The sequence below is a fragment of the Oncorhynchus kisutch genome, linkage group LG17 (assembly GCF_002021735.2).
Source record: "Oncorhynchus kisutch isolate 150728-3 linkage group LG17, Okis_V2, whole genome shotgun sequence".
In the NCBI taxonomy this organism is placed as follows: Eukaryota; Metazoa; Chordata; class Actinopteri; order Salmoniformes; family Salmonidae; genus Oncorhynchus; species Oncorhynchus kisutch.
In genome coordinates, this window is record NC_034190.2 from 51435774 (window position 1) to 51462236 (window position 26463).

At 43.1% G+C, this 26463-nt stretch overlaps 1 protein-coding gene across 3 annotated transcripts in view; it reads left to right on the forward strand.

The window, feature by feature from the left end:
- The first annotated feature begins 209 nt into the window (after nucleotides 1-209).
- LOC109907855 (intermediate filament family orphan 2) overlaps nucleotides 210-26463 on the forward strand; it is a 39501-nt gene continuing 13247 nt past the window's right edge. Inside the window, exons 1-3 of one of the 3 annotated variants that reach the window (XM_031794026.1) lie at nucleotides 210-2379; nucleotides 16276-16336; nucleotides 17925-18023. In XM_031794026.1, the coding sequence (XP_031649886.1) occupies nucleotides 1844-2379; nucleotides 16276-16336; nucleotides 17925-18023 (696 nt within the window). In that variant the 5' untranslated portion in view covers nucleotides 210-1843. The remainder of the gene's footprint in view (nucleotides 2380-16275; nucleotides 16337-17924; nucleotides 18024-26463) is intronic. The other 2 variants (XM_031794025.1, XM_020506103.2) reach the window with 2 other exon arrangements.

A 26463-nucleotide genomic window follows, 5' to 3' on the forward strand; every position in this document is an offset into this window, starting at 1 on the left:
CTTCCAGCCTTGGCCACCCTAATCTTGCTGCCTTTCCTATTAGGGCATAGATTCTATTGGTGGCGTTACACACAGACATGCACACACCTACTGCAGGTCTAATGGTGCCTATAACTGATTAGCTAATGTTCCTGTCCAAAGGTCTTCACAAGTTCAGGCCAATGTTGCCTTCACAAGATCAGATATGGCCCAGACCAGTCACGTCTTGTTGGTCTACCTTGCCTCATCCACACGGATTCTGCTTACGTTTTGTTTTTTACATGTCTAATATTTAAACTTATATCAATTCTTCTTTCTACTTCAAAGAGAACAGTATAGGTACTGAAAATCACCAGATGACTGGAAATTCTCTAACAGCGGCAAGTAACTACAGTTGGTGGTTACCTAGCTAATTTTCATAAGCACCTAGCTAGCTAACCACGGATCTTTTACCTACCCAAAATAGCTTGTTAGCAGCTAGAAAACAGAACTTACCTTATTACATGGCTCCAGCGACGCCTCTCGCTTACAGAGGTCGGAAAATTATCAAATGCATGTGTGCTTATTAGAATAGTGGGTACAATCCGGTACATAGCACTGAACCATACTTGCTTCTGATCGACGGAGATGCCTAAGGTTAACTAGTTAGCTACAAAGGCCAGGGTCATGCAAAAAATTATAGTAATTAAGATAGGTCATTTGAAAAATGCTAAACAATACAAACGAGAAATACACAATATAAATTATTTAAACGATAAACTACAAAAACGCTATAATATCTACTAGTTATTCTACTTAATAGGTTACTTTCTACTTGTCGATGAGAGTTTGCATGGAGAAATGTGGAATTTTTTCCTACCCTGCAACACTGCCTTGAGTTATGATGTCAATGCTTGCTGAGGATGTGTAGTTCTATGATAGCCACATTAGCGGCTAATTATCATTTCATTTCGGGGGTAAATACAGGCAAATATATTGATAAAAGTGAGAGATTTACACTGTTATCAAAACATCACGCCAGGGTAAAGCCTACATGAAAGACAGACCTTATTTGAAGTGGTTTTAAAATCCCCTATGGGAAAAATTAATGGTGGAAAAACGATTGGAAACATTTCCGTGTTTGACTGCTAGCCTAGGTTTTATGTGTATTATGACTCATACTGTGGTACTCTATTGAAATACTGTAGAATTCCATTCATTCTTATGGAGGACTGCACTTTCTGGGAAGTGCCAATATGGCCGACTGGTGGCTTCGGAGCCTCTCACTTACCAATACATCAGCAATCCAGGGTGTATCAGGGGAGATTGTAGAAGAGAGTGCGGGGCGGAGAGGGTGTTTTCGTTTGGCTGTAACATGATACCGGTAACGGGAACACAGCTATGGGACAGTAGACATATCGTTGATTTCATGCATTTCGGCGGTAACGCTATCTGGTTCAGTGCTAGGACGACTATCAAAAAAGGATGGGTGGCGCAGAACAAATGAATGAAGGAGAATGATTTTGGAAAAACTAGCAGCAGCAATTGACAGAGAAGTTGCGCAGGCTACATAGCCTAGGGCTATCAGAATAGCCTAGTAAACCGTTTTGCATGGAGATGCATTCACGTCAACAGCATCATGAAGAAGGTGACATATGGTGTTTATGTTTGTGTCGTGTCTACATTCCTACTTTGTCTAAGATAACACAGTGACACGGCGTTCACAGCAAGATTTGTAGACGCATAAAATAATTTCAAAGAATCACTTCATCGCGGACCTCAGCTTGGAGGATTGGCCTATTTTTACGGTAGGGCGGGGGTGAAAAATCCTGTAGTACGCTAGTTGAAGTTGACCCCTCAGAATACCGGGAACATTTTCAGTGGAATGTATTGCTCATTTAACTCAAACAAAATGATGAATTCGATGGTCTTTGCTGAGGCTTTGCCATCTTCGGGTGCCTCTGCGTTCCCAGTAGGAGCGCCAGCCTCTGGTGGTAGGGTGTCTAGTGCCCTACGGAACGATTTGGGTTCCAACATTCATGCCTTGAAAACCCTTAACCTGCGATTTCGATGTTTCCTAGCTAAAGTTCATGAATTGGAGCGTAGAAACAAGTTGTTAGAAAATCAACTACAGCAAGCTTTAGAGCAATCCCGCTACAGAGCCTACTTTAGCCGAGAACAAGCCACCCAAACGGGCTATTTGGACTTTTTTCTGGCTCGGCCACGGCTACCCGGTACGATATGGAGCTTTACCCACACAAGGAGGTTTGGGGACCGAATCGAGACTATCCACAGCCCCGGGGTGTCATGGATGCAGCCGGATGGTGTTGGAATTCAAGTCGACACCGTCACCCCTGAACTGCGAGCCCTTTACAATGTGTTGGCTAAAGTCAAAAGAGATAGAGATGAGTACAGAAAAAAGTAAGTGATGTCACTTTCTTTTAGCACTTTAAATTGTTAAATTGTCAATCAAGCCATTGTCCACGTGTCTGATATGTTGTTTTCACTCAGACTATTTCACAGGTTGTTGAGAAACTTGTTGAACTTGATTACAAGTTGTTGACAAGGTGTTGCTTACGTTATTACATTTACATAGCAATAGACCTTCGGTTCAGAGGTCTGAGCTTCTTGGTGTAATGCCTTAGACTTTGGCTGATGGTCCCAGGTTCAACTTTTTTTTAATAGATTTTTTAATTTAACCGTTATTTAACCAGGCAAGTCAGTTAAGAACAAATTCTGTTTTGGCTACTCCCTGATATGCTGCATTAGAAGTGGGGTGGCTATGTTGGTAGGCCAATGTAATCACGCCTCATTGGCGAAGGGGCGAAAGGGTTTTGTAATAGTGAAGCGCAGGATGTGCTCTCAGAAATTAGACTAGTAGTTAACCTTACAACACCTAGAACTTCGTTAAGAGGTTTGAGCCCCTTGGTGTAATGGCTACGGTGTTGGTCTGACAGTTAGAACACAATCCCTAAACCCTGAATTCACTATGTGCACCAAATAATAGCATTCCTATTGTTTAACCCACTACTATGCAATTACACAATTACTATGGGACATGTTAACACAATGTTTTAACTAGTGTAATTCCAATGTTATTACACAAGTCTGAATGTCAGTTAGTACCTCAAAAGGTTGAGTCTGTATCTTCTACCCATACCATATTTTGTATATTGATTTTTAAAAATACATCAGCAAGTGTACAAAATGTTTGTCATAAAGAAAGACTATGTGTGTGGGGCGGGGGTACCTCCACAGTACCCAAATATACACGGTTCTAGAGGAACTATAGTGTGCCTTATCAGTTTTCACAGTTAATCCTAAAGAAATTAAACAGCGAACATTCTCATCTCTGAGGAATTCTGTCCTCATTGTGAGAAGTACCTCCCATTATAATCAGAGGATGTGAGTCATGCTATTTTTACACTTGAAAAGTTGAGGAATGCTTCTTTAACAGTATGAGGCAGTTTGCCTTGAGGATGTTACCCATTTGTTCTTGTCTGGACTGGGAATGAAAAGGCAGCATGCCATCAGACACTCGTCAGCCCAAAATCTCACTCACCCACACACACACCCAACTCTCTCTATCTCTCTCTCGTGCTCTCTATCTCAAGGGAGTGAAAAACAAAGATTCCTAACGAAATTGCAATTTCAGACTGTCATGAAAGTATGTTCTTACTGAGTGGAAGGGACTATACGTTGGATAATAAAATAAAATAAATATATATATATACCAGAACTATTGAATATGATACACAATTTACCCCAACACCAAAATGTAGCCTAGCCGTAGTAGCCTTTTGTGCAACCCATAACACGAGAAACAATTCACTGATCATCTGACCATATTATGCTACTGAAAATACAGTAAATGTTCTTGACCCTACATATATACTACAGTTCAAAAGTTTGGGGTCACATAGAAATGTTTTTGAAAGAAAAGCTTCTTTTTTTTGTCCATTTTAAAATGACATCAAATTGATCAGAAATACAGTGTAGACAATGTGATGTTGTAAATTAATATTGTAGCTGATATTTTATGGAATATCTACATGGGCTCACAGAAGACCATTCTCAGCGACCATATAGATATTCAATTTAAAACATTTTTTAAGGCTATTCCATGCGAGAAATTGCCAAGAAACTGAAGATCTCGTACAACACTGAGTACTATTCCCAGTTAAGAAGTTTTAGGTTGTAGTTATTATAGGAATTATAGGACTATTTCTCTCTATACCATTTGTATTTCATATACCTTTGACTATTGGATGTTCTTATAGACACTATAGTATTGCCAGCCTAATCTCGGGAGTTGATAGGCTTGAAGTCATAAACAGCTCTGTGCCTCAAGCATTGCGAAGAGCTGCTGGCAAATGCAGGAAAGTGCTGTTTGAATTAATGCTTACGAGCCTGCTTCCTACCACCGCCCAGTCAGACTGCTCTATCAAATATCAAATCATAGACTTAATTATAATATAATAAACACACAGAAATATGAGCCTTAGGTCATTCATATGGTAAAATCTGGAAACTATAATTTCGAAAACAAAACATTTATTCTTTCAGTGAAATACGGAACCATTCCGTATTTTATTGAACAGGGGCAACCCTAAGTCTAAATATTGCTGTTACATTGCACAACCTTCAATGTTATGTCATAATGATGTAAAATTCTGGCAAATGAATTACTGTCTTTGTTAGGAAGAAATGTTCTTCACACAGTTCGCAACGAGCCAGGCGGCCCAAACTGCTGCATATACCCTGATGCGAATGCGCTTTTGTTAAATCATCACCCGTTTGGGGAAGTAGGCTGTGATTCGATGATAAATTAACAGGCACCGCATTGATTATATACAACGCCGGACAAGCTAATTAAACTAGTAATATCATCAACCATGTGTAGTTAACTAGTGATTATTTTAAGATGGATAGTTTTTTTATAAGATAAGTTTAATGCTAGCTAGCAACGTACCTTGGCTCCTTGCTGCACTTGCGTAATAGGTGGTCAGCCGGCCACGCAGTCTCCTCATGGATTGCAATGTAATCGGCCATAATCGGCGCCTTTCACTCTCATACAGGTTTAGTCGCAGGTCATTTCACTCCACACTGACCCATGCTTCCTCTGATAGGTCTGGAATAATATAGTAGGTCGGAGGAGTAGAAGTATCCCATTGCCTCTCTGCTGGGCTCAAGTGCCCCTTGCCCTGTCATTCTCCAGTGGAATGCATTCTCAGGGTTATTTATCCCTGGGTAGAAATTCCAGTGCCAATGTCATTCACATGTTTTTATTCATAATAGAGGCTATTTATTAAAGCATTAAGGACACACACACGTAAACACACTGAGGTGTATTAATCAGATATTATGAACGAGGGGTCTCTTGTTTTCCCTCTCCGTGCCTCTGATGATTCAAACCTAATTGACCAATGGGTGTTCATGGTCGATTTCTCTCAAAGTGCCCGTCAATAGGAATAACCAGGATACAGGTCCTATTTATAAACTTGGATTGTGGAATACTAGCTGTTATGCAATGCATGAGCATTCATCGATGTAGTTTCTGTCGTAACTGTATGGGCTAACACACCATTGGCATATGACGTGCCAAACTGAACATGGCGGTGTGGCTCAGTTGGTAGAGCTTGGGGTTTGCAATGCCAGATTTGCGGTTCCAATTCCCATTGGACTCAACAATACAAACATGTATGCACACACTACTGTAAAGTGCTTTGGATAAAAAATATGCTGAATGGCCTATATTTGGGCTTCATTTGTGTTTGAAGGTTTGGAGCCATATGTACTTCAGAGTTGTGGTGTGTTCCACTCATTAACTTTGTGAAGCTTTAACAGGGGCCCATTGTTTCAACAAACAGAGAAGCCTGTGTTTTAAAAATAAAGAGTGCTGAGAGAATGAGCTGACTTGGATGACAAAGTGTTATTGTGAGTGCTACCAATTAGGTTGATTTGACAAAGAGGGCATTGGAGTGGCAATGTTGACCTGTGAACAGTGCATTTCAGGTTCAAAGTGCAAACACAATTTTGTTTGGATGTTGATGTTGTAACCTTGAAATGTTTTTGTTTTGTTTTGTTTGAATCCTGTTGATATTCATTAGGATTAAAATTGTCTCAATGCGTTCAAGCAACTGAATTGTAATGTTCAGGTAGTACAGCCCTGTTTCACTCTGTTTTTAAAGGTCTCCCTAATGAACACGATAGTGGTGCGAGGGTTAGCTGTTTGTTCACCTGCACCCGCCTGCAATTGCTAATAACTAATCCATAACCACCCAACTATATGGATGAAGTGAAAACCTGAGGCCAGCACCCCACCCTAACCCACTAATATACAAAATACACTGAGACGGCAGAACCATTTTTGGACAGGGGGTGCAGGATTTTTTTGTTGCCTAATTTAGAAATGATTCTGTTTATAATTTCTGACATTTTGATAAGGCATTTGTTAGTCAACGTGTCTGTAATTAGACACAGTTGAAGTCGGAAAGTTAAATACACTTCGGTTGGAGTCATTAAAACTTGTTTTTCAACCACTCCACCAATTTCTTGTTAACATACTATAGTTTTGGCAAGTCGGTTAGGACATCTACTTTGTGCATGACACAAGTAATTTCTACAATTGTTTACAGACAGATTATTTCACTTATAATTCACTATCACAATTCCAGCGGGTCAGAAGTTTACATACACTAAGTTGACTGTGCCTTTAAACAGCGTGGAAAATTCCAGAAAATGATGTCATGGCTTTAGAAGCTTCTGATGGCTAATTGACATCATTTGAGTCCATTGGAGGTGTACCTGTAGATGTATTTCAAGGCCGACCTTCAAACTCAGTGCGTCTTTGCTTGACATCATGGGAAAATCAAAAGAAATTAGCCAAGACCCAAGAAAAATCATTGTAGACCTCCACAAGTCTGGTTCACCCTTGGGAGCAATTTTCAAAGGCCTGAAGGTACCACGTTCATCTGTACAAACAATAGTATGCAAGTATAAACACCATGGGACCATGCAGCCATCATACCTGTAACAAACCTCTTCCTCTTCTGAGGAGGAGAAGTGAGAAGAATCGGAGGACCAAAACGCAGCGGGGTAAGTGTCCATAATGTTTATTTTAAAACATAAACACTACGAAATACAAAACAATAAACGTGAAATGAACGAAACAGTCCTGTGTGGCGACAAACACTGACACGGAAGACAAACACCCACAACCCAAAACTGAAACCCAGGCTACCTAAGTATGATTCTCAATCAGGGACAACAATTGACAGCTGCCTCTGATTGAGAACCATACTAGGCCGAACTCCAAAACCAACATAGAAAAACAAACATAGACTGCCCACCCCAACTCACGCCCTGACCATACTAAAACAAAGATAAAATAACAGAACTATGGTCAGAATGTGACAATACCGCTCAGGAAGGACACACGTTCTGTCTCGTAGAGATGAACGTAGTTTGGTGCGAAAAGTGCAAATCAACAGAACAACAGCAAAGGACCTTGTGAAGATGCTGGAGGAAACAGGGACAAAAGTATCTATATCCACAGTAATATGAAACAAATGATGAAATAAAAACAGAACTGTTTGGCCATAATGACCATCGTTATGTTTGGTGGAAAAAAGGGGAGGCTTGCAAGCCAAAGAACACCATCCCAACCGTGAAGCACGGGGGTGGCAGCATCATGTTGTGTGGGTGCTTTGCTGCAGCAGGGACTGGTGCACTTCACAAAATAGATGGCATCATGAGGACGGTAAATGATGTGGATATATTGAAGCAACATCTCAAGACATCAGTCAGGAAGTTAAAGCTTGGTCGCAAATGGGTCTTCCAAATGGACAATGACCCCAAGCATACTTCCAAAGTGGTGAGTCAAAATGGCTTAAGGACAACAAAGTCACGGTATTGGTGTGGTTATCACAAAGCCCTGACCTCAATCCCATAGAAAATTTGTGGGCAGAACTGAAAAAGCGTGTACGAGCAAGGAGGTCTACAAACCTGACTCAGTTACACCAGCTCTGTCAGGAGGAATGGGACAAAATTCACCCAACTTATTGTGGGAAGCTTGTGGAAGGCTACCCAAAACATTTGACCCAAGTTAAACAATTTAAAGGCAATGCTACTAAATAATAATTGAGTGTTAACTGACCCACTGGGAATGTAATGAAAGAAATAAAAGCTGAAATAAATCATTCTCTCTACTATTATTCTGACATTTCACATTCTTAAAACAAAGTGGTGATCCTAACTGACATAAGACAAATGTCAGGAATTGTGAAAAAAATGTATTTGGCTAAGGTGTATGTAAACTTCCGACTTCAACTGTACATGCAGCTTCTCTTCTGTCATTATATGTTGCCCTAGATGACTAAATAAACCATTGCTCACCAGAATAATGTCATAAATCGATAGAATGCATGCTTAAATCTACAGTAGTTGACATCTCTACTTTTTTTCTGTAATCTCTGCTTCTTTCGAGAAGCATAGACATTTTAGGGACCAGGGATGAAATGTAACAGTACAAAAGATTTTCTATGCAAAATTCCCAAATTACAACAGTTTGACCACTTGTAAGGAAATAGAAAGCTATGAAAACGACCCACGACCCCAGATTTCAGTTCAGTTTGGATGCATGTTTTATGTGGTTAAAATACTATCAGCTTTTATTATGCTGATAAAGAAAGCACCTCTACAGATGGTATTGGCATTCTTTCAAGATGCTGAAATAAATAAATCATACTTCTCCAATCCTGTTCCTGAGTCAACATTTTGCCTACATTTGGTGTATCATTTTACCTCAAGTAATTCTTAATTATTAAGGAGTACATATTAAGGCTATGCGAGAGGTTATAGACCTGCAGTCAGTGTCCAGATGTAAGTTTCCATTTACCCCATCCAAACAGTAGGTTACAGTCCCGGTGACGTGCCATGGGCTTATTTGAAGTCCCCGTCTTGTGACTGTAAAATTTGTAAAGCGCCTCACAATCATCACACATAACATAACACTGCTATCATCTTCATTTACCACTTCACCAAATCTTTCGCAAACATTACTTTTCTGGCCCTCCCTTCTCTTTATTTTAAACTCTCCATTTCGCAGCTTTACTCTTATTGAATTAAACACCGACATGGACTTCTTTTGCCTCCGTGGGTTGACGTTAACTTTTTATCTGCCTGTTCCCAAAGCATTTTGCGATTGGCGTGTCGGCTATTTAGTCTGGTCCTAAAGTTTAGACTTACGCACTGACAGCCAGATAGCCTAAAATAATGGGGGGGGGGGGACTCTATGTGGCCTATAGAGATAAACTGCACCAGAATTAGACATTTATCTATTTGTTTTTAAGGTATTTTTATTTTTATTCAACACGCCCACCACCCGCCCTTCATCCACCGCTGATGTAATCAAATATGACCTTGTGGACATCGACACCACTCGGATCTGATCATGCCTGGCGAATGCCAGTGTGTTGCTGATGGGCTGCACAAAGAAGCAGCAAGCCACACTGGGTAGGGTACAGAAAAGAGCAAGCAAGATAATAACAAAAAAACTGAGACATCCCATTGACCCTTCCACCACCACAGGCACAGCAGTAAGATTGGTCACTGACATGCGCCGACCTGACTACCTTCTCTCTACATGATCTCCTACCACAGAGAAGGGGAGACAGCGATGGCAGAGTCCTCCGCAACCAGAACCAACTGTCCAGCATCAAAGCAAGAACAAATAGACTGAAAAATGTGTCCATAGCCACTGACATCAGACTATTTAATAACCAAATGGACTTTTCAACTGTAATTGGTTAGGACCTTTTCAATTGAATGTAGTATCCTGTGTATTTTAAGCATTTAACTAAATGTAACTGCATTCTGCATAATTCAGTCTCGTCGACAGCAAGCATGAATTAAATAAATAAAAATTCTTGTAATGAGTCAACCCGTGCATCACTAGAACACAACCCTGATCAAGGACCACATAACTACAGTAAAAAATAATAAAAAGTAACACAATACAATAACAATAATGAGGTTATATACAGGGGGTACCAGTACTGAGTCATTGTGCGTGGGTACAGATTTGTCAAGTTAATTTGTACATGTAGTTAGGGGTGAAGTGACTGCATAGATAAGAAACAGTGAGTGGCAGCAGTGTACAAAACAAATGGGGGGGGGGGCAGCAATGTAAATAGTCCGGTGGCCATTTGATTCATTGTTCAGCAGTCTTATGACTTGGGGGTAGAAGTGGTTAAGGAGCCTTTTGGTCCAAGACTTAGCGCTCCGGTACCACTTGTCGTGCAGTAGCAGAGAAAACAGTCTATGACTTGGGTGACTGGAGTGTCTGACAATTTTTGGGGATTTCCTCTGACACCGCCTAGTATATAGGTCCTGGATGATAGGAAGCTTGGCCCCAGTGATGTACTGGGCCATACGCACTACCCTCTGTAGCGCCTCACGGTCAGATGCCAAGCAGTTCCCATACCAGGCGGTGATGCAACCGGTCAGGATGCTCTCGATGGTGCAGCTGTAGAACTTTTAGAGGATCTGGGGACCCATGCCAAATCTTTTCAGTCTCCTGAGGGGGGAAATGTGTTGTCGTGCCCTCTTCATGACTGTCTTGGTGTGTTTGGACCATGGATAGTTCGTTGGTGATGTGGACACCAAGGAACTTGAAACTCTCGACCCGCTCCACTTCAGCCCTGTCGATGTTAATAGGGTTCTGTTCGGCCTGCCTTTTCCTGTAGTCAACGATCAGCTCCTTTGTCTTGCTCACTTTGAGGGAGAGGTTGTTGTTCTGGCACCACACTGATAGGTCTTTGACCTTCTCCCTATAGGCTGCCTCATCGTTGTCAGTGACCAGGCCTACCACTATTGTGTCGTCAGCAAACTTAATGATTGTGTTGGAGTCGTGTTTGGCCACGCAGTCGTGGATGAACAGGGAGTACAGGAGGGGACTAAGTACACACCCCTGAGGGGCCACAGTGTTGAGGATCAGTGTGGCAGATGTGTTGTTGCCTACCCTTACCACCTGGGTGCGGCCCGTCAGGAAGTCCAGGATCCAGTTGCAGAGGGAGGTGTTTAGTCAGGCTCCTTAGCTTAGTGATGAGCTTCATGGACACTATGGTGTTGAATGCTGAGCTGTAGTCAATGAATAGCATTCTCACATAGGTGTTCCTTTTGTCAAGGTGTGAAAGGCCAGTGCGGAGTGAGACTGAGATATCTTCATCTGTGGATCTGTTGGGGCGGTATACGAATTGGAGTGGGTCTAGGGTATCCGGGAGGATGCTGTTGATGTGAGCCATGACCAGCCTTTTAAAGCTCTTCATAGCTACTGATGTGAGTGCTAGGGTGCAGTATTCATTTAGGCAGGTTTCCTTCGCTTGGGCACAGGGACTATGGTGGTCTGCTTGAAACATGTAGGTATTACATACTCGGTCAGTGAGAGGTTGAAAATGTCAGTGAAGACACTTGCCAGTTGGTCTGCTCATGCTTTGAGTACACATCCTGGTAATCCGTCTGTCCCCGCGGCTTTGTGAATGCTCACATCGGCTACCGAGAGCGTTATCACAGTCGTCCAAAACAGCTGGTGCTCTCATGCATGCTTTAGTGTTGCTTGCCTCAAAATGAGCATAAAAGGCATTTAGCTCGTCTGGTAGGCTCGTGTCAATGGGCAGCTGGCATCTGGGTTTCCCTTTGTAGTACGTAATAGTTTTCAAGCCCTACCACATGCAAAGAGTGTCAGAGCTGTTGTAGTAGGATTCAATCTTAATCCTGTATTGACTCTTTGCTTGTTTGATGGTTTGTCTGAGGGCATAGCGGGATTTCTTAAAAGCGTCCGGATTACTGTCCCTCTCCTTGAAAGTGGCAGCTTTAGCCTTTAGCTATGTACGTACGGTCACCGTGTGGGGACGACGTCATCAATGCACTTATTGATGAAGCAGAGGACTGATGTGGTATACTCCTCAATGCCATTGGATGAATCCCGGAACATATTCTAGTTTGTGCTAGCAAAACAGTCCTGTAGCGTAGCATCCGCGTCATCTGACCACTTCCATATTGAGCAAGTCACTGGTACTTCCTGCTTTAGTTTTTGATTGTAAGCAGGAATCAGGAGGATATAATTATGGTCAGATTTGCCAAATGGAGGGCGCGGGAGAGCTTTGTATGCGTCTCTGTGTGGAGTAAAGGTGGTCTAGAGTTTTTTTCCCTCTGGTTGCACATGTGACATGCTGGTAGAAATTAGGTTAAATGGATTTAAGTTTGCCTGCATTAAAAACCCCGGCCACTAGGAGTGCCGCTTCTGGATGAGCCTTATAGAGTTGGTTGAGTGCGGTCTTACTGGCAGCATCAGTTTGTGGTGGTAAATAGACGGCAACAAATAATATAGATGAGAACTTTCTTGGTAGATAGTGTGGTCTACAGCTTATCATAAGCTACTCTACCTCAGGTGAGCAATACCTGAGCAATACCTGAGGTACCAGCTGTTATTGACAAATAGACACACACCCCCACCCCTCGTCTTACCAGATGTAGCTTCTCTGTCCTGCCGGTGCATGGAAAATCCCGCCAGATCTATATTATCCGTGTCGTCGTTCAGCCACATCTCAGGGAAACATAAGATATTACAGTGCAAACTACCTGATGACTGCCTCCTCTAAACACATCCCATATTCTTCCAAAAAGGCGTAGCCTATATTTTATTTGTTGAAATTGTCAGAGTGGCTTGAAATATTACAGATGGTTCTTAAGAGTGACCAATATTCTAACCCTCAGCACATGCCCCATCCTCATCCAGTGGATGGTGATATTAGGGATGGATGTGTTATTTTGTTAATGTTAGTGGAGTCTAGCCAGCACTGCGTCCTGGCTCCCGGCACAAGGACTTGCCTCCTAATGGGATTGGTGTCTGTCTGTGTAACCACCATGCTCCCCTCCGCACCCCAGGCCATCCTGCAGAGTGAGATGGAGGCTGCACTTCTTAATTTAAACCCCATCCTATTTTGGAGTCTTTGTGAGTCATCAAATATAGATGTGTTAGGAATTTACCATCTGTGGAATGCTTGATATCACGTGCCATGTACTTTGAAACTGAATGTTTCCGATTGTCATATACTGTATAATCAGCTAAGCTTATGCAGGCGCTTTAAACTTTTTGAACTACAGTTTTGACCTAGCTAGTTTACTGAGTGGGTGGCAGTAGTTAAACAATATGATGGCACACATTCAAAAAAGGTCCCCTACACCAAAGGCAACTTTGCAGATCAAAAAGAAGACGATATGCTTAATTTTGTGTTTTCAGTAACATTTTTCTTTGAAGATTATTCACTACATGATCAACAACATTGAACATCTCATTTCAAAATGATGGACATTAATATGGAGTTGGTTTGCTTTGCTGCTATAACAGCCTTCACTCTTCTGGGAAGTTTTTCCACTAGATGTTGGAACATTGCTGCGCGGACTTGCTTCCATTCAGCCACAAGAGCATTAGTAAGGTTGGGCAATTAGGCCTGGTTCACAGTCGGCGTTCCAATTCATCCCAAATGTGTTTGATTAGGTTGAGGTCAGGGCTCTGTGCAAGTCAAGTTATTCCACACAGATCTCGACAAACCATTTCTGTATAGACCTCACTTTTTGCACGGGAGCATTGTCATACTGAAACAGGAAAGGGACTTCCCCAAACTGTTGCCACAAAGTTGGAAGCACAGAAGCGTCTAGAATGCTATTATATGCTGTAGCGTTAAGATTTCCCTTCACGGGAACTAAGGGGCCCGAACCATGAAACACGGCCCCAGACCATTATTCCTCCTCCACCAAACTTTACAGTTGGCACTATGCGTTCGGGCACGTAGTGTTCTCCTGGCATCCGCCAAACCCAGATTCTTCTGTCGGACTGCCAGAGGGTGAAGCGTGATTTACCACTCCAGCCGACGCTTGGCATTGCACATGGTGATTTTAGGCTTCTGTGCGGCTGCTCGGCCATGGAAACCCATTTCATAATGCTCCCAACGAACAGTTCTGGTGCTGACGTTGCTTCCAGAGGCAGTTTGGAACTCGGTAGGGAGTGTTCAGCACTCGGTGGTCCCGTTCTGTGAGCTTGTGTGGCCTACCACTTCGCGGCTGAGCCGTTGTTGCTCGTAGATGTTTCCGCTTCACAATAACAGCACTTACAGTTGACCGGGGCAGCTCTAGCAGGGCAGACATTTGACAAACTGACTTGTTGGAAAGGTGGACAAGTTGAAAGTCACTGAGCTCTTCTGTAAAGCCATTCTATACCCATGGTTTTGTCTATGGAGATTGCATGGCTGTGTGCTCGATTTTATATACCTGTCAGCAACGGGTGTGGCTGAAATAGCCGAATCCAATAAGTTGAAGGGGGGGTCCACATAATTTTGTATATATAGTGTATATAAAACGGTACCATTGAAGTCAAATGACCTTTGTTAAACAAACTAGCGTGGTGGACGTGTAGCTCAGGCAGTAGAGCATGGAGCTTGCAACGCCAGGGTGGGTTTGATTCCTGCTAGGGCCACCCAGACATAAAATGTATGCACGCATGACTGTAAGCTTTGGATAAAAGTGTGTGCTAAGTGGCATATCAACGTAGTATAAGCAAGCAGATCCATGTTAACACGTTAAAAACAGCCTTGGTGTTTTTGGATGAGCTACAGAATATCTTACACATTTTGCCTCAAGGTTTTTTCACTTTGTTCACAAGCATGGGGACCCACAGGGGAGAATCTCAGTCACAGTTTGACTGTATATTTACAAAGTCAACAGCCATCTCTCCACTGATCTGCTCTCCAGAAGAACAAGGAGTTCTTCAACTGATAAAAGTCTGTGTACTAAAGGAGACAAGCCTACTGATCTAGAATTATGGCTTCACCATAGAGTAGCCTAACGGTGTAAATGGCAGAAAAAGAGAGAGAGACCATCTGAAATGCATGTTAGGCCAAAACAACGCACTCGTGTAACTGAATCAATGGGCGGTTCTTGGCTATCCCTGAGTCGTTGGCATATGTGGCAGTGGCAGCCTATGTTCGTCATATCTCAGCTATCTTTACATGCATCGCTTACCTACCACACACAGGCACACGAATCAATGTATTCTCTTAAACTACCCCGTCTCCTGATGCTTCAAAGTGATAGGGGGCCACTGAGTGCATAGCGTTGACAGTGAGATCATGCTCTTTTCCTTGTCCACTTTGTAGCGTTCCTCGAAAGAGCGCCACCGTTTTCTGTTTCTCGGAGACGACAGGGATAATTGTCTAGCATGTGACATCTGTGACAACCTGATGAAGGCATTACGTTGAAACACTCGACACACTTAAATGACGCGCTAAAGAACGAGGACCATATTGACAATAGGCCTTTTGATGATACAGTGAAATGACGTGTTTGAGAACATTGAATGGTTGACATTGTAACTGAGCAAAATAAAGTACGGCTATCTTGTCTTTACGACCCACCCCTTTTCACTTTTATTCTCCCAGTCGCTGTAAGTAATGTTTGCCCACGGGATGGTAAATAGTTATTGCAAAGAGAACAGTCCAATGGTATTTGCTTAGTAACCTTCCGGTGTGACCTATCTCTCTCTCTAAGTCTACATAAGCTGCTGTCATCACTGTCCGTACAAGGCTTATTGCACTGCTATTAAAGCAGATGTACATAACCTAGACAAGGTACCTCGTCGATACCTTTTTGACATATGACTGATACAGTGTAATAATTCATCATGACTTGAGCATTTGTCTTAAAGTTGGTCACATTGTTTCCGTGACTCGGTGAGAAGAAGGCCAAAGGTACAGTAGGCGTCAACCGCGCCTGTGTGATGAGGAACCATGCCAGAGACCTGAAACTCCCAGTGCTAATGCCTAGGTTTTAGCTCATCAAGCTAACACGGTCTTGTGTTGCGCCGGAGACCTGAATTCGAACCCAGTCATTCCACATGGTCTGTTGAGCCTCAGCCAAGGCGACTCTCCATTGAACAGCAAGACTAGACAGAAGAAAGCACAGTGTTTACTACATAGCAACAAAGCTGTGGACAGTTACAGACTTCCCTGACATTGTATCACTGTCCTCCATGCATTTAGTGGACAACAGAGAACAAAGAAAATGGCTGAATGAGTAGGAAAGACTCTGGCTTCCAGGTTGATGATTTCACATGGTTAGTTGATTGCTTGCGCTACTAGGGTGATTGTGAGTAAACAGGCTACAGGGGTGTCTGCTCAAATGATCTGTGTTAGGATTTATACAGGGCTGACCCTGGGACTGCACTGACCAAACCGTGTCTGTGTGTGTGATGTGTTCCAGATGGGAGGAGGAGCTGTCTAAGCGCCAGCAGATGGAGGCCATGGTGGAGACACTACAGGAGGTGAGAGCTCGCCATTTTAAATCATCACACCCGTACCATACTCCCTCACCGCATCCCAATACTTCTCCTGAAGTATCCAGGCATGGGAAAGAGGGAGATTTCAACATATTTCTTAGAATGGTAATTTTCAAATGTCATTGGCCATTAAAGCTAGAATCCTTAGTTGCTATTAGTACACACAGGGTATAAAACATTAAGAACACCTTCCTAATAGTGAGTTGCACCCCCCCCCCCCCCCTTTGGCCTCAGGATAGCCTCAAGTCGTCGGGGCATGGACTCTGCAAGGTGTTGAAAGCGTTCCATACTTTTTTTGTCTTTCCAATTCACCCTCTAAGTGGCATATAATCTATTTCTCAATTGTCTCAAGGCTTAAGAATCCTTCTTTAACCTGTCTCCTCTCCATCTAAACTGATTGAATTGGATTTAACAAGTGTCATCAATAAGGGATCATAGCTTTCACCTGGATTCACCTGGTCAGTCTGTGTCATGGAAAGAGCAGGCTGTTCATAATGTTTTGTACACTCAGTGTATCCTCATTGATTCTTGATGAATATAACTTATAAATGCCTCATGAGCCTAGTTAGTACCCCATCAGAACCCCAAATATAAGCTTGTTTTACTCTGTTGTAAACAATAGAAATATAAACAAAGACTGTATAGCTTCAAAACATAACATCTGTCATTTTGATTTCATGGATGGTCAGTTCTTACATCCATAGCTCTATGTATGAATGGTCTCTAGCTATGAGTGGTTATATTTCTCTAGGCCCATCCCTCAGCTTTTTACCAAAACAGGGGCAGGGTGGCTGCTTTGGTATTGTTTTAATAAAGGATTCTAGCTTTCATTAAGGGACATCCATGAGGGCAAGTGAATAAGTGCACACATACAGGTTCTTGGGATGCGAGCTCAGCCTCTGTGTCATGTTTGTGTGTATTTTGCATGATTGCCAGTAAGCTCCCTATTCAGCAGTTGCGATAACATATCTCCGGATGCCTCTGACGTATTGCAATGTGCTGTGTGTCTGTACGCTGTTCTACAGAACAGAATGGGAAAGTTCATGATAGAAAACAGATATGGGTGGGGACTTCACATGCTTTAGTCCCCCTGTGTATATGTTAGTCAGTGGGAACAGTGGTGTGTTAATGTGTTTTAAACCCCCCCCCCCCCCCCCCCCCCCCCAAAGACCGAGATCACATTACCCCCCAAAAAACTGCCAAGATCACTGACTCCCCCTGACTAACTATGCCTCAACTGTTCCTGCTAGCTGCATTCCAGATTACTTTTATTGGAGCTCTTGGCCCAGAACCCAAGACTCAATCCACTTTGGAATGTTGTTGTTGTGATGCATCAAATGAGTGGATTGTAGAGTAATTAAATGACTTTTCGAACATGTTATGCAGAAAGGGGTGCTCTTATAATAGGAGTTGAACTTACGTTTTTTTGTAAGGTGTTTTAGGACACATTTTCTAAGCACATGCCTTACGCATGGTTATTCGTAAATGTGTGTAAATTGTATTGAGCCATGGTATGTCAATAGATTAGTTGTAGAGTGTGATGTGGCTGTCTTCCACCGTCTGCCCTCTCCAGAGTGCCCAGGAGTCTGAAGTGGTTCAGGGGCAGCTCACTGAGAAGGTGGAGAGACTCAAGACAGAGCTGGTGGTCTTCAAGAGCCTCATGACTGACAATGTAAGTATGACACTCAGGCTTTCTTCAACAGTCCCTTATTCTCCTGGTATTTACACAGAAATGTCATGGTAAAAGGTTAAGTAAATAGTAATCACTTAGTAGTTTTGTGTGCTCCATTTAAACTAGAAACACCCAACCAACTTTAAATTGTGCGGACTGGTTCAACTTACTGTAAGTTGCAAAGCTTTTTGACACTATTTATACTTTGTTTTTAAAATCACACCCATTTATTGCCACCCGCCCAACGTAAATCTATTCATCCATCCACCCACCTCTTCTGCAACTGATGCATGCTACCACTCTCTCCTGTCGGTGATATGTACAGCCTGGCAGTCAGAATGCTCACCACACATTTTTGACATACCACACATGGACAGTCTCCCTTGAACCCTGAGGCTAAGAAATTCCTTTGGAATTGGTTAGAGGCAGGCAGGCAGAACAGCAGGCAGGCACAGGCAGGCAGACGAACGGATGGGTGGCCGGGCGGACAGACAGACAGGCAGAGTAGGAGTGAGATGAGAAACCCCTATGGCTCGCCTCACACAGCCTCCGCCTGTTCTTTGAGGCTCTGTGGTTTTGGCCTGCTTTCTAATGAACTCCAGCTGGGCTCCGGACTCGCCCAGTCTGTGGTCTGGAGTAGCTACGTTCACAGATTAGCCAAAACCCGGCCCGACTACTGTTTCACACGCAACCACACTTTGCCCTTCCCAGTAACTTTTTAACCCTTTCAAGTTAATTTGTTCTTTGTTTAAAAAATGGCACTGTCTGTTAAAGGGGAAGTTTACGTTAAATCCAACATTACCTATGTGATTCCATACATTGAAACTATACTGAACAAAAATATAAACGCAACATGTAAAGTGTTGGTTTCATGAGCTGAAATAAAAGATCACAGAAATTTTCCTTAGCACAAAACGCTATATATCTCCAATTTTGTGCACACATTTCTGTTAGTGAGCACTTCTCATTTGCCAAGATAATCCATCCACCTGACAGATATGGCATATCAAGAAGCTGATTAAACAGCACGATCATTACACAGGTGTACCTTGTGCTGGGGACAATAAAAGGCCACTCTACTTGCAGTTTTGTCACACAACACAATGCCACAGATGTCTCAAGTTTTGAGGGCGCGTGCAATTGCCAGAGAATTTAATGATCATTTATCTATGATAAGCTGCCTCCAACGTTGTTTAAAAAAATGTGCAGTACGTTCAACCGGCCTCACAACCGCAGACCACATGTAACCACGCCAGCTCAGGACCTCCACATCCGGCTTCATCACCTGCGGGAACGTCTGAGACCAGCCACCCGAACAGCTGATGAAATTGTGGGTTTGCACAACCAAATCTTTTCTGCACAAACTGTCAGAAACCATCTCAGGGAAGCTCATCTGCGTGCTCATCATCCTAAGCAGGGTCTTGACCTGACTGCAGTTTGGCGTCGTAACCGAGGTCAGTGGGTAAATGCTCACCTTCGATGGCCATGGGCACACTAGAGAATCCAGGTTTCAACTGTACCGGGCAGATGGCAGACAGCATGTTTGGTGTTGTATGGGCGAGTGGTTTGTTGATGTCAACGTTGTGAACAAAGTGTCCCCTGGTGGTGGTGAGGTTTATGGTATGGGCACGCGTAAGCTACGGACAACAACCACAATTGCATTTTACCGATTACAATCTTAATGCACAGAGATACCATGACAAGACCCTGAGGCCCGTTGTCGTGCCATTCATCCGCCACCATCACCTCATGTTTCAGCATGACAATGCACAGCCCCATGTTGCATGGATCTGTACACAATTCCTGGAAGCTGAAAATGTCCCAGTTCTTCCATGCATACTCGCCAGACATGTCACCCATTGAGCATGTTTGCGATGCTCTGGATTGACGTGGACGACAGCGTGTTCCAGTTCCCACCAATATCCAGCAACTCTGCATAGCCATTGAAGAGGAGTGGGACAACATTCCACAGCCAAAACCAACAGCCTGATCAACCCTATGCAAAGGAGATATGTCACGCTGCATGAGGCAAATGGTGTCTACACCAGATACTGACTGGTTTTCTGGTCCATGCCCCTACCTTTTCTAAAGGTTTCTGTGACCAACAGATGCATATCTGTATTCCCAGTCATGTGAAATCCATATATTAGGGCCAAATGAATTTGTTTCAAATGTACTTATATGAACTGTAACTCAGTAAAACCTCTGAAATTGTTGCATGTTGTGTTTATATTTTTGGTTGTGTAGTTAGGTGTAGTTTGCCTTCTCCCCTTCTCTCTCCCTGCAGTCTAGAACTGGAAAGTTGTATTGCTAGCTCTGCTCTGTTGTCAGTAGACAAATTCTTTGTTTTATTGAAAGCTTACGTCCTAATGAGAAATTTTTTTAAAATTAAAAGTACTATCAGTCAGGAAATGTGTACTTCTCCAACTAAAACAATTTCGATGATTTTATATAATTATTTTATGTGGCCGACTGCAACAACACCAGAGATAGGTAACATCTGTGCATGTGCGCTCTTGTGAGGAAATACCTTTACATAAAAATGACAGATTAGGTATGCAAAGTAAAACAACAAACCTACAAACATGTCTGACGACGAAATACTCGCGAGTAATTCATGAAACTACTGGAGGGGCGTTGATGGTGCCGTCGAACTGTATTTATTTGAGCCTGAGTTTTCTGACAAAGAATTGAGGAAAATTGAGCTTCACATGGCCACTGTCGCTCTTGCCACCGAGGCCGCAGCAGCAGGACCACAGCCCCAGCCTCTCCCAGGATGAACGCAGATTGGTGGTGCAGTTGTGGTAACTGTGCTTCAATGTTGATGAATGCTTATGCTGCAGAGAATTTGATGATGAGGAGCAGTTAGTTTGCTTTCGCGACCACAGGGATTTTGCTGTCCATCAACTCTGGTGCCTGGAAACATTTTTCATTATCCCAAAAAGAAATTGGAGACGCAACTTCGTTCCGGCTGGGCCAAAAGGACAGTTATCCAACAAGTAAGTAGCTGAACTTTACTTTATTGAAATATCGCTTATCATAAAGCTCAATAAGATGGACCGTTGTGGGTATATGTTTTTATATTAGCCCAAACGCTGTCTTGATATGTTTTCACATTATCACAATGCTATTTGAGTAAGATATAGGAAATATAGGCCTACATAATTGAACTTGAAATAACAGCAACAACTACGAACAGAAAATAAGAACCTGTTTTCATATTGTCAAGAAATAAAATGTTATAAGTACATGGCTACTGCTCCAGATTGTCAAATCCACTTTGTCCTTTGATTTAAAATTGTTATTCCAGGCAGTTCAGACTGGTCTTCTACCGCATCGTTTTGGAATGGGTCCTCCGTGGCGAGACACTGGGTCCAGGAGTCTGGATTCCTCTCCCATCCTGCGTGGTAAATGCCATCCGCACTAAATATCCATCACCCTATGGGGTCTACACTGGTTTTGGGGAAGTGAAAGACTCCCAGGGCTTGTAAACAGTTGAAGTTAATGGTTTGTGCTACTCCCAGCCTGTGATGTGTGTCAGGTTAGGTACAGTTGAAGTCAAAAGTTTACATACACTTAGGTTGGGGCCACCCCCAGGTGGTGAGGGTAGGCAACAACATCTCCACCCCGCTGATCCTCAACACTGGGGCCCCACAAGGGTGCGTTCTGAGCCCTCTCCTGTACTCCCTGTTCACCCACGACTGCGTGGCCACGCACGCCTCCAACTCAATCATCAAGTTTGCGGACGACACAACAGTGGTAGGCTTGATTACCAACAACGACGAGACGGCCTACAGGGAGGAGGTGAGGGCCCTCGGAGTGTGGTGTCAGGAAAATAACCTCACACTCAACGTCAACAAAACTAAGGAGATGATTGTGGACTTCAGGAAACAGCAGAGGGAACAGTAGTGGAGAGGGTAGCAAGTTTTAAGTTCCTCGGCATACACATCACAGACAAACTGAATTGGTCCACTCACACAGACAGCATCGTGAAGAAGGCGCAGCAGCGCCTCTTCAACCTCAGGAGGCTGAAGAAATTCGGCTTGTCACCAAAAGCACTCACAAACTTCTACAGATGCACAATCGAGAGCATCCTGGCGGGCTGTATCACCGCCTGGTACGGCAACTGCTCCGCCCACAACCGTAAGGCTCTCCAGAGGGTAGTGAGGTCTGCACAACGCATCACCGGGGGCAAACTACCTGCCCTCCAGGACACCTACACCACCCGATGTTACAGGAAGGCCATAAAGATCATCAAGGACATCAACCACCCGAGCCACTGCCTGTTCACCCCGCTATCATCCAGAAGGCGAGGTCAGTACAGGTGCATCAAAGCTGGGACCGAGAGACTGAAAAACAGCTTCTATCTCAAGGCCATCAGACTGTTAAACAGCCACCACTAACATTGAGTGGCTGCTGCCAACACACTAACACTGACACTGACTCAACTCCAGCCACTTTAATAATGGGAATTGATGGGAAATGATGTAAATATATCACTAGCCACTTTAAACAATGCTACCAGATATAATGTTACTTACCCTACATTATTCATCTCATATGCAAACATTATTCATCTCATATGCATACCCTTACACTGTGTATAAGACAGTAGTTTTGGAATTGTTAGTTAGATTACTTGTTGGTTATTACTGCATTGTCGGAACTAGAAGCACAAGCATTTCGCTACACTCGCATTAACATCTGCTAACCATGTGTATGTGACAAATAACATTTGATTTGATTTGGTTAGAATCATTAAAATTCATTTTTCAACCACTCCACAAAGTTCTTGTTAAACAAACTATAGTTTTGGCAAGTCGGTTAGGACATCTACTTTGTGCATGACACAAGTAATTTTTCCAACAATTGTTGACAGACAGATTATTTCACTGTATCACAATTCTAGTGGGTCAGAAGTTCACATACACGAAGTTGACTGCCTTTAAACAGCTTGTAAAATTCCAGAAAATTATGTCATGGCTTTAGAAGCTTCTGATGGGCTAATTGGCATCATTTGAGTCAATTGGAGGTGTACCTGTGGCTGTATTTCAAGGTCAACCTTCAAACTCAGTGCCTCTTTGCTTGACATCATGGGAAAATCAAAAGAAATCAGCCAAGACCTCCACAAGTCTGGTTCATCCTTGGGAGCAATTTCCAAATGCCTGAAGGTACCACGTTCATCTGTACAAACAATAGTGCGCAAATATAAACACCTTGGGACCACGCAGCCATCATATTGCTTAGGAAGGAGACAAGTTCTGTCTCCTAGAGATTAATGTACTTCTGGTGTGAAAAGTGCAAATCAATCCCAAAGCAACAGCAAAGGACCTTGTGACGATGCTGGAGGAAACAGGTACAAAAGTATCTATATCCACAGTAAAAAGAGTCCTATATTGACATAACCTGAAAGGCCGCTCAGCAAGGAAGAAGCCACTGCTCCAAAACCGCCATAAAAAAGCCATACTACTGCTTTCAACTGCACATGGGGACAAAGATCATACTTTTTGGAGAAATGTCCTCAGGTCTGGTGAGACAAAAATATAACTGTTTGGCCGTAATGACCATCGTTATGTTTGAAGGAAAAGGGGGGAAGCTTGCAAGCCGAAGAACACCATCCCAACCGTGAAGCATGGGGGTGGCAGCATCATGTTGTGGGGGTGCTTTGCTGCAGGAGGGACTGGTGCACTTCACAAAATAGATGGCTTCGTGAGGAAGGGAAATTACGTGGATATATTGAAGCAACATCTCAAGGCATCAGTCAGGAAGTTAAAGCTTGGTCGCAAATTGATCTTCCAAATGGACAGTGACCCCAAGCATACTTCCAATGTTGTGGCAAAATGGCTTAAGGACAACAAAATCAAGGTATTGGAGTGGCAAAGCCCTGACCTCAATCCCATAGAAAATTTGTGGGCAGAACTGTCAGTTACACCAGCTCTGTCAGGATGAATGGGCCAAAAGTCACCCAACTTATTGTGGGAAGCTTGTGGAAGGCTACCCGATACATTTGACCCAAGATAAACAATTTTAAGGAAATTCTACCAAATGCTAATTGAGTGTACACTTCTGACCCACTGCGAATGTGATGAAGTAAATAAAAGCTGAAATAAATCATTCTCTCTACCTATTATTCTGACATTTCACATTTTTCAAATAAAGTGGTAAACCAACCTACCTAAGACAGGGAATTTGTACTCAGATTAAATGTCAGTAATTGTGAAAACCTGAGTTAAAATTGATTTGGCTATGGTGTATGTAAACTTCAGACTTCAACTGTACTTTGACTGCATAAATAAAGAATATCCATGCAAATGGACCAATAAAGCAAGTATTGTAATGTTATTTTGAGTCATAAAAAATGTCCAAAAGAAAAGGGAAAACTTTTGGTTCTAAAAAACAAAACAACAATGTTACAACATAATGTTAGCGACTATTGTACAGTATGTGCATCCCAAAAGTCTTTGCCACAGAAGAGAGACCTGAGAAAGAGAATCACTCCACAACGAAGAAGTAGCCACATGCAATGTTGGCTGGAACGTTAGGCTTGAGCAGGTGTGATGAAGGATGCCTGTAAACCACTGTTCGATCCTGTCGTTGCTCCAGTACCTGGTCAACCAGTTTCTTCCTGAACTGGAACTGTTTTGGTTCATACATTTTTCAGGCCACCCACTGCTTGGACTGTTTCGGGAACACAGCCTTGAAGCGTTTCTCACCTACACAATTAATGTGGAGTGCTGTTATACATGCTTACATGGTACACACATATTCTAAACTATACTTTTTGTGTTTCACAAAATATAGGTAGCTTATGTTGTAACAGGGAAGGTGGTACTTTATAGTATGCTAGACATAATTGTCTTCAAAGTGTGATGTACAAGGGCCTCCCGGGTGGCGCAGTGGTCTAGGGCACTGCAGCGCTAGCTGTGCCACCAGAGACTCTGGTGGCGCAGCCGGCCGCGACCGGGGAGGTCCGTGGGGCGACGCACAATTGGCCTAGTGTCGTCTGGGTTAGGGAGGGTTTGGTCGTGTCCATGTCTCATCGCGCACCAGCGACTCCTGTGGCGGACCAGGCGCAGTACACGCTAACCAAGTTTGCCAGGTGCACGGTGTTTCCTCCGACACATTGGTGCGGCTGGCTTCCGGGTTGGATGCGCCCTGTGTTAAGAAGTAGTACGGCTTGGTTGGGTTGTGTTTCGGAGGACGCATGGCTTTCGACCTTCGTCTCTCCCGAGCCTGTACGGGAGTTGTAGCGATGAGACAAGATAGTAATTACTAACAATTGGATACTACGAAATTGGGGAGAAAAGGGGGTAAAAAATATATATATATATATATATTTACGTAGCGTCCCACCTGGCCAACATCCGGTGAAATTGCAGAGCGCGAAATTCAAACTACAGTGTTATAAATATTTAACTTCCATAAAATCACAAGTGTAATACATCAAAATAAAGCTTAACTTCTGGTTAATCCAGCCTCCATGTCAGATTTCAAAAAGGCTTTACGGCGAAAGCAAGCCATGCGATTATCTGAGGACAGCACCCCGCATACAAACACATGAAAAACATATTTCAACCAAGCAGGTGCGTCACGTCACGAAAGTCAGAAATAGCGATATACAAAATGCCTTACCTTTGATGATTTTCTTCTGTTGGCACTCCAAAAGGTCCCAGTTACATCACAAATGGTCCTTTTGTTCGATAATGTCCTTCTTTATATCCATAAAAACTCAGTTTAGCTGGCGCGCTTCAGTCAATAATCCACCCAGTTTCTCTCCATCAAAATGCATACAAAATGAATCCCAAACGTTACTAATAAACTTTTCCAAACAAGTCAAACAACGTTTATAAACAATCCTTGGGTACCCTAATACGTAAATAAATGATACAATTTAAGACGGAGAATCGGTATTGTCTTTACCGGAGAAAAATACCAAAAAACATGTTCTCTTCCACTCGCTTGGAAACACTACAGCCAAAATGGGGTTGTCCTCTGGGTTTCGCCTGCCATAACAGTTCTATTATACTCACAGACATAGTTGTAACAGTTTTAGAAACTTTAGAGTGCATATCCTAGCTTCTGGGCCTGAGTAACAGGCAGTTTACTTTGGGCACGCTTCATCCGGACGTCAAAATACTGCCCCCTACCCAAGAGAGGTTAACATTGTTCCAGCCGACGCTTGGCATTCAGCATGATGATCTTAGGCTTCTGTGCGGCTGCTCGGCCATGGAAACCCATTTCATGAAGCTCCTGATGTGCCTACATTGCTTCCAGAGCAAGTTTGGAACTCGGTAGTGAGTGTTGCAACCGAAGACAGATGGTTTTTACCCTCTTCAGCACTCGGCTATCCTGTTCTGTGAGCTTGTGTGGCCTACCACTTCACGGCTGAGCCGTTGTTGCTCCTAGACGTCTCCACTTCACAATAACAGCACTTACAGTT